This window comes from Impatiens glandulifera, chromosome 2, assembly GCF_907164915.1.
Source record: "Impatiens glandulifera chromosome 2, dImpGla2.1, whole genome shotgun sequence".
NCBI lineage: Eukaryota > Viridiplantae > Streptophyta > Magnoliopsida > Ericales > Balsaminaceae > Impatiens > Impatiens glandulifera.
The window spans coordinates 43,249,363-43,259,464 of NC_061863.1; the positions used below are offsets into that span (position 1 = coordinate 43,249,363).

Consider the following 10,102-nt stretch of genomic DNA (forward strand, 5'->3'; position numbering starts at 1 on the left):
TTTTCTTGAAATGTCAAAACTGAGAGTTATATAGAAAACTCTTAGTTTTTCTCCTTCAAGAAAAACCGAGAGTTATATGAAAAACCGAAAGATTTCAAATTAACTCTCAGTTTTTCTGTTTCAAATAAACCCGAGAGGTATATGGAGAACTCTCAGTTTTTCCCTTTCAAGAAAAAACGAAAGCTTTCCAAATAACTCTCGGTTTTTTCTTGAAAGTGAAAAACTAATAGTTTTCTTTATAACTCTCGATTTTTCTAGAAATGAAAAAACCGAGAGTTTCCCTTTTAACTTTCGGTATTACCCCTATAAAATGTACAGAATAGGCCGATTGTTTTGTGCGCAACCAAAACAAAAATTTGTTCAGCCAAACTAATATATATACAAATAACATATTGGGTTATGAACAATTTGGGTCATGAGGTCGGTATCAAATTATTCCTTATTGGGTTATGAACAATTTGGTAGCTCATGATGGACATATTTTGGTGAATCATATCCTTGTCAATCTTTGCTAGAAGGTAAGATGGTCATTGGTCGGGTCAAATGTTTTGTTTTGGGCTTCCAACGCAATTCTGGAACAATTGAGACAAATATTTTGATTTCTTTCTGAACAAAAATGTAGTGGATCGTGCCCTAGTCATTTTGATAGGTTGTGGACAAATGTTGGTGTCATATTGAGCTCGAAATGGCCATATGAGTGGAGGTTATCCATGTGAGTTCATTTGAAAACTGAAAATAATGGCCTAAGTAACCTACTGAAAAAATGAATAATTGAAGTTCGGGTTAATGAAGATGGTGAATCCTGATAACAGGTTGTACGTTCCCATGCATGCATATACATGAGATCGTTCCCCCTTGGCCATTTATGGGTTGAACAGGTTGAGTTGGGTAGACTCAGCCTGGTTCACCTTAGCTCCTCCACCAGTCCCACTGCCCTACCGGCGACCGCTGGCTCCGGTCCAGTGTCGGTTGCCATCCTCCACCGCCCACGGCAGTTTTCGGTGATTTTTTATTTATATAATTTTATGTACAAACCCATTATTAAATACCATACAAGTTTAAGTTTAGGCCATCCTTAACCATTACAAAAAAATGGGTTCAAAAATGGGTCATGAGGTTGGTTATGGTTGATCTGTCAATTTACCATTACCAAATGTTTGGTCATGATCAAAACCATGTCTTTGGGTCTTTGTTTTTGTCAAATTATGACAAAAATAACAACCAAAGTCATCTAATCAAATGCCCATATTTTATTTATCTCTTATCTTTAAAACCCGATTTTAATATTATTTATAATTTTAAAAAAAAATATATTAAAATTCATAATTTTTCGAGATCTATAAATAGAGATCACTCTTGCTATATTTCGGAGCAAAAAAAAATCACCATTTTCTCCATTTTTACTAATTATCCTCATTTGTTTACAATTATCCATAATTAATACTAAATTATTATTATTTTTAAAAATTATCAATAATTAAATATTATTATTATATTTAAAAATTATTTATTATTTTTTTAATTTAAAAATAAAAATAATAATTTTTAATTTATGATCAAGATTTTATTGGTCATGGAGACCAAAATCTTGGTTATAGATCTATTTTTATGATCATGACTATGATCATGATCCATTTTTTGTCATGGATAAAAATGGTCTTAGACTATTAGTTATATTTATTTATTTTATATATTTACTATTTTGATAAGATATTAGTAATTTAATTAATTCGACAAACCGGTTAAGGGTGTCATCTTTTAATTAATTCTCTTATTAATTTGAGAACCAATTTAGAGTGTCATTTTTTAATTAATTATTTTATTAATTTGAGAACTGGTTGAAGATATCATTGTTGAATTAATTATTTTTTTTGAATTCTAGTTTAACAAGCCAATATATGAAAATTTATGGGTTTGAAATTATTTAAAAATTGTATATTTGAGTGTGAAAATTGAGTGTTTATAATATTTATTTTGATTTTAAATTTAGACTTAATAATTTTATTTGTAAATAATATATCAAAATTTTAAAGAGAAATTTTATATTAAAATTTCTTTTTCAAATATAACAACTTTTATCCTTTATAGTATAAAATTCACATTGAAAAAATGATATATAACAATTGAAAATAAATTATTCAACTAATATATAATTAAATTATTATTGATGAAATTGGCCTTAATTAAATTAGAGTTCATGTGAACTCATTTTCAAGCAATGGTGTTACATGTAATCTTATTATTTTTTATTTGTCCATTTAAAATTTGTAGTTGTAGGTTTGAGTGATACCTTCAAACTTTCTGACTTCCTTTTAAACTATTTTTATAAAGTTTCTTTTAGGTTTTAACAAATGGTTATACTATTGTAAAAAAAAACTTTTTCAAGTATAAAATAAAATTGTTTAGTCGATGAATTTCATGATTTAAAAGGGTAGGAATTGTGTAAATATAAATATACATATATATATAATATAAATAATTAAATAGTAATATTAAAATATATATAATCAAATTTATAAAAATTAATAATGATAATTTAAATAGATAATTAAATTTATACAAAATAATAATTTAAATAAATATATTAAAATATAAATTATTAATTTAAAATATATATATATATATATAATATAATTTATTAAATTTAAAATATATGTAATAATGAGTTATAAGAGTTACCATTATTAAAAAAAAAACTAGCAAAAAGTCTGTGCGTTTGCACGAAGATAAGTTAACACATATATTAATTAAAAAAATATGTAAAAAAAATGAAAATTAAAAAAAAAAATTACATTTTTTGTTTTTTTTCGTCTTAATAAATTATCGTGTTCGTCGTACGACCACTAAATGCTTGTAGTTGTTCACGCTAATTAAATCTACCATTCAAATGAATTCCTTTGTGTTATTTTTTGAGATTCTAATATCAATAGATATTATAATAGTTAGTCTAAGGTGTAAACATAAAAAAAAAATATAAGATGAAATAATAAGTGGAATGAATATCGATAATTGGACAATTATTACTACATTTTTTTAAGGTTGTAAGGATTGTAATTAGACACAACACGAGAAATAATAAGTTTTAATTTCTCAAAATTTATGACTATAAATATCAATTAAAAGTCCTACCAATTTGAGACTATAAATATCAAACAAAACTCTTATTCATAGTGTCGATTCAATCAAAATTTATCCAAATTAAATTACACAGATCAATAAATACGATTGAAATCATCATCCATCTGATAAAGATTTAGTGGTTTTACACATTCAAACAATAAAATTGATGTTCGAAATTTCTCTTTTTATGTTCTTGTAGATAATTTCATTTTAAATGAAATAGATGAAAAAGTAGTAAAGAATGAAAAGTATAATATCAAAAGGCTAAGAGTTGAGTAACATTCTCAATAAACATCTTATTATTTCAATTTCAACTCACCAAAATATAGAATAGTAACAAGAAAAATAAATAAATTTATTACCAAATGAAAAGACAAATACAAATATAAATACCAAAATAAAGTAGATATTGAACATCCAGCAATATAACATTAAAGTTAAAATATGACAAAAAAATAATAATAATAAAGTTAATAATAATAATAATAATAATAATAATAATAATAATAAAGTATCATTGTTTATGAATTTATTTGTATCACCTAAATAATTTGTCTAAAATTTTGTAAAATGAAACTTATTTGTGAAATTCTTATAACTCAATTTCCACAATATTTACATTAATTAGTTATGAATTATGGCTGAAATAAACTGAAGGGGTTTGTTTTGTTTGATGTTAATTATTTGGATAAATTATTAATATATATGAATGGAATGTTATAATAATGGACTGGCGATGACGATGGCGTCAACTGCGATTCTAAAGGCGATTGTAAGATTGGCTAAAGGAGTTGTGAAGGGGGTAGATAACTGGTTATTTGATGCATGGTTATCTGATGCGGATTCAACCTTTGTCGGTCCAAAATTGTATGACATTGGTGGGTCGCCGCGTTTTGAGTTGTATGAGATGGATTTTGGATGGAGCCGACCGGTGAAGGTGGAGATGGTTTCCATTGACACTGTTGAAGTTTTCTCTCCTCTGTGATGCTAGAGATGACCAAGGCAGGATTGCTTTTAATAAACATAAGATTGAAGTCAATCTTCCGGCTTGAGGATATTGGTAATATTTAATAATTTAATCCTCCAACTTATTATTGTAGTTTATGGATTTTGTGTTATCCTAAATAAATTTTGTATAAGAAATTTTTTTTCTGTTTTTTATTTTGGTTCTTTGTTTAATGGAAATATATATATATATATATTAATTAGATTGTACTTTTTCAATTTTTTGAGTTCAAATAAATTGTTTTTTTTTATCTATTTTAATGTCTTATTTAGGTTTTTAAAACGTGTTTATATATTAAATTAAATTTTATTAAGGAAAAACATCAACTTCAAAAGTTGTTGAACAGGTATTTTTTTCAATTTTATTATTAAATAAATTGTTTTTTATTATTGTTTAATATTTTATTGTCTTAATTAGATTGTTAAAAATACAAACAAATTTGGAGATCCTCGAATAACAATTTATTAGGACGAAAAGGATAAAAGATTTAATTTCTATTTTTTATTTTACATTTTCTAATTTCGTTTGGTGAAAGTTGTTTTTTATTAATATATAATTCAACCTGTCTTATTTTTTCGATAATATATGATATCTTAAACTTTTGTCTTTCAATTTTTATATATGGTCATTTAAAATTATAAAATAATTCATATTGAATAATCTATTTTAACTTAATTTTTTTATTTTGTTTTCAATAGTTTAAATCAATAATAGAATTAGTTGTCTTTCATAATTAATTTTATATAAATATTCCCACTATTTATATTATATATATATATATATATATATATATATATATATATATATATATATATATGACTATTAATATTAAAAAAATAAAATTATAAAAATAAATAAATAAATATTACAAATTTATGTTTATATATATATATAAAAAATATTTGATTCATAAAAGTTTGTTTTATAATTTTTTTTTATATATATACCTATAATATTCTTATACAAAGAAATAATTACTAATAACTAATTTCTTTTTTCTATGTTTTCCTCTAATTATATATATATATATATATATATATATATATATATATATATATATATATATATATATATATAACCAAAATACTTAAATTTTTTATGTTTTAAAAAACTAAACAGAATTTAATTTTTAAACTAAACAGAATTATATCTTACAGAACAAATATTCTTATTCAAATTTTTTAGCAATATTTTCATTTTGAAAATCTTTTTATTTATATACTGAATACTAATTATTTTAATAATTTGGATTGGTTAATACGAGTGATTTTTTATTACGATAAATTAATGAAACAATAGCAATTTCAATGGCTGCTTCAGCGGCTGCAATAGCTATAATAAAAATGGAGAAAATGGATCCTTTTAATTGACGACTATAAAAAAAATCAGAACATATTACAAAATTTATATTAATTGCATTTAATATAAGTTCAAGACATAAGGGATTTAACTATGTTTGTGATTGCACCTATTAAGGCTACTAAAAGAATTATTGAAATAAGTTCAAATGGAAGAAAAAAATCTGTTGATAAATGAATACCAATTTGTTGACTATTACTTATCAAATATTGCTCTAGAGTCGTCCAAATAATGCTATACCATGACGTATCTAGAATAATAGTAATTAGAGGAAAAAAAAATACTTGTACAAATTATCGAAGTAATTCCATCTCCAACCGTCCAAAAGTATTATTTTCATTAATTAGTTATAAATTAGAATGAAACTAAATAATTTATTTTATGGATGTGAGGTTATAATAATATTTATTATCCGTAAAGTATATTTTTTTTTAATTGACGACTATAAAAAAAAATCAGAAAATGTTACAAAATTTATATTAACTGCATTTAATATAAGTTCAAGACACATAAGGGCTCTAACTATGTTTGTGATTGCACCTATTAAGGCTACTAAAAGAATTATTGAAATAAGTTCAAATGGAAGAAAAAAATCCGTTGATAAATGAATACCAATTTGTTGACTATTACTTATCAAATATTGCTCTAGAGTCTGGTTTGATCTTGTAGTCCAAATAATGCTATACAATGACGTATCTAGAATAATAGTAATTAAAAAATATCGTCAAGCACTTACAAGTGTTACAAGTGAAAAAGACAGAGAATTATGTGCAACACTTGAAATATATGCGTGAGATGACACATCTGCTGCTGAAAAATCGAGATCCAACTCAAAGAAGAAGAATGATCAAGTGGAGGCGCAGGAACCTGAATAGCCAATTGATATGGAGGTTGACCATGCTGCTGTTGATGTTTTTGTTACTGCTGCTACATCGAGCTTGGAAAATTTGGATTTTTTTTTGTTAGAATACGCCTCTCAATTAATAACAGGAAAAATGAAAGAGGAGATAGACAATGCATTAAGAGAGGTACAAGTGAAGGAGGCAGAGACTTACTTGCAACACGTGGAGTATATGCTTGAGATGACAACTCTGGGTGCTGGAAGAATTGAGATCCAACACTAAGTAAGTAATAGATAACATGATGATGGTTTTTTTAGTTTAATGTTATCTTTATGTAATGTTTTGCATTTAAGTATAGTAGGTTGTTTTTGGAACTCTTTATCATTCTTATGTTAAAGTAAAAGCTCAAGAAGCATAGTAGATTGTTATCTTTATGTAGTGTTTTTGCATTTAAGTATATTAGGTTGTTTTTGGAACTCTTTATCATTCTTATATTATCCTTCACACGAAACTGACAAATGATAAGTAAAAGCTCGATAAGCAAATAACTATGAATTTGAATTATCAAAAGAAAGATGATGAACTCAATCTAGTATTTACATAAGTGAAAATGGGGTCAATCAAAATCGAGAAACATACCTATCAGATTTGTCAAATCCAAATCTAGCACCAAAATAGTATGCAATCGACAGCAACCATGCATCACTATGAGCCGATACTAAAGATAGCCAATCATTCTCTTGCATTCCATCTCTAACAAAGTTAATACCCAACACAGATTCAGGAAGCTCTGGTGGCACCTCTTCAGCTGGTAAATTCACTTCCCATTGCTCATTAGGAAGTCCATAAAGACAAAGATTTTCCTTATCTGCCATCCATCATAATTTCAAGTTCATCTCATGTTAACATCAACATAATTTCAAATACTTAACACTAAACATGTGATCACAATCAATAGGTCGTAAAACCCCTCTCAATTCACTTCACACTGCTCATTAGGAAGTCCATAAAGACAAAGATTTTCCTTCTCTGCAATCCATCATAATTTCAAGTTCATCTCATGTGACATCAACATAATTTCAAATACTTAACAGTAAACATGTAAATCACAATCAATAGATGGTAAAACCCCTCCCAATCTGTTTGCTAGACATTTGGCTACATTCTAAGAAGCAAGATTGTGTTTCTACTTTCTAGTAATATTCAAATCTATTGATAAAATAGATTTGAACTGTTTCAAGAACAATGAACAAGAGATGAATAATTTGAACCATATCAATCATAAGATCAAATAGTCTCCTCCATCTGTACCTCAATTTGCACATATTAAACCAAATAAGTCAAATAAACTGATGATTATCTTATCATCATCATATATTCTATTGAAAGTTGTCCCCACTATCATCCACTTTACAGTGACATGTCTTTCAAAGATGCATATAACTTTCAATAGAATAAATATATATATATAACAACAAAATTGGTTTCTTATGGTTTTGGACCGAAAGGTGGTTTTTTAACATTTTGTTACAAAATCAAAAGAATTGAAGACTAGAAAAACAAATATAATTGAATATGATTGAAATCTAGAAAATACAAAATTGTATTACTTATTTAAATACAACTTATAACTTTTAGGAGAATTTTCTTTTATAATTTCTAAATATTTCTAAAAAATATTGTTTAAATTTGAACATGATAATTCAACAGTTTAATAAAAAATTATAAATCAATAAAAATGTGAAATATGTAACTTACATTTGTTATGGCTAGACCACAGTCCCACTTTGCATCGCCCAAATAAATTTGAATACGTCTCATACAGTATATTGTGCAATCTGTTGTATTTAAACTATTTTGTCAAGCTAATTTCAAAACTTTGAATGGGAATTTAGCCATTTTGGTTGCGATGTTGAGGTCGATAATTTTGAAAACTTCACAAATTTTTCTATCATCTACGTTTCTAAAAGATAAGATGTCTTATTTACCTTGGAGTTTTTGGAGATTTTGGAGTCTTGCATGGTGATGTACCTGAACCACCAGTCTGAAAAGAAGATTAGTATGAACTCTAAACCACCATAAACCTAAATGAAGTGAAAATATACGAAGGAAGACCTATCATTTTAGCCTTACAGTTGAGGCTAAATAATTTAAATATTGAATGTTTAATAGTAATTAAATAAAAAAAATACTTGATTGGTTTTAATATTGTTTTAAGTTAAATTGTAATATAAATATATTTACACAATAATATATGTATTTTTAACCACATTCATTTAGATCAAATTTTAGAACCAAATTTAAACAATAAAAATATTAGTTATTTATTGACTTTAATATCAAAGTTTGGGTTAAAATTGATTGAAAAAATTAATTGAGGACCAATATTAATTTAAAGTGATATTATGAGGAAAAAAGCATTTTAGGTTTTTGACAAAAAAAATATATATATATATATATATATATTTATTTTATGTTGATCTGAAGTCAAATTTAATCTATTTGAAATAAATAAAAAATGAAAATAATATTAAAAAAATGGAAGAAAAAGTAAAAGCTTAACTTTCTTATATTTTAAAATACTGTAGATAAGTATTGATATATATACAGTAAATTAAAAGATTGTTTGGTTGATTAATATTTATATGTACAGTATTAATTAAGTATAATTTATACCTTATAAGGGGTATAACTTAATACCTACCTAAACTAGTTACAATGAGTTATAAATTTTAATATATTCTTTTAATCTTAATTTTATAAAATTATTAAAATTTTAATTTTTTTATTATATTTTAAAATATAATAATAATAATAAATTATATCTAATTATTAATTTAAATTTAAGAATGTGATAATAACAAATATACAATTACTTATTTTTATTTTATTTTTTTAATTTATATATTTTTTTATTTCTATAATAACAAATATACAATTACTTATTTTTATTTTATTTTTTTAATTTATATATTTTTTTATTTCTATAAATAAAAAATATATTATTTTAAGTATAAATTTTTTTAATGTGATAATTTTTATACATAATTAAATATAATTATTATTTAAAAATAATAATAATATTAATTAAAAAAATAATAATCATATATATAATTAATTTATAAAATAAAATTGTATTTCATTATTAAAATAATATATATAATTAATTATATAAATGACTGATATTATTATTATTATTATTCATTAATACAATTTATATATATAATTTATTCCTAAAACTAATTTATAATTATAATGTTCAAATTTTAAATATTATTTTATTAAAAATATTATTATTATTTTATACAAATAATTAATATTATTTCAATATAAAAATAATTATAATAATAAATAAATTTTAAAATTAAATATTAATTAATATATAATAAGTTTTATTTATAAAATTATATAAGTTAAATTATAAATAATTTAATATAAAATAATGTAAATCATGTAATAATATTATTTATTTAAAAATATATTTATAAAATAATTATATATTATTTTTTATATAAATTCATCTAATTAATAATACAAACTACTTATAATAAACATTAAAATAATAATTACAAATAATTTAAAAAATATAAAATTAAAATAATCATTTATACTTCTTACTACTTTCTTATACCACCAACCAAACACAAAATAATAAAACATATATAACTTATACATATATTTTACTCTTAACCAAACATTAATAACCTATATAACTTATACCTCATAATACTTAATTATAATTTATACCCCTTACAACTTATACTTATATAACTAA

At 23.4% G+C, this 10,102-nt stretch overlaps 1 protein-coding gene across 1 annotated transcript; it reads right to left on the reverse strand.

Moving 5' to 3' along the window:
• Nucleotides 1-6,459: 6,459 nt before the first annotated feature.
• Nucleotides 6,460-7,460, reverse strand: LOC124923784 (PHD finger protein ALFIN-LIKE 9-like). The gene is made up of 2 exons (XM_047463755.1): nt 6,967-7,460; nt 6,460-6,583 (listed from the first exon to the last, which is right to left on the reverse strand). The coding sequence occupies exons 1-2, from the start codon at nt 7,200-7,202 to the stop codon at nt 6,505-6,507; spliced, it is 315 nt and encodes a 104-aa protein (XP_047319711.1). The 5' UTR covers nt 7,203-7,460; the 3' UTR covers nt 6,460-6,504.
• Nucleotides 7,461-10,102: the final 2,642 nt, after the last annotated feature.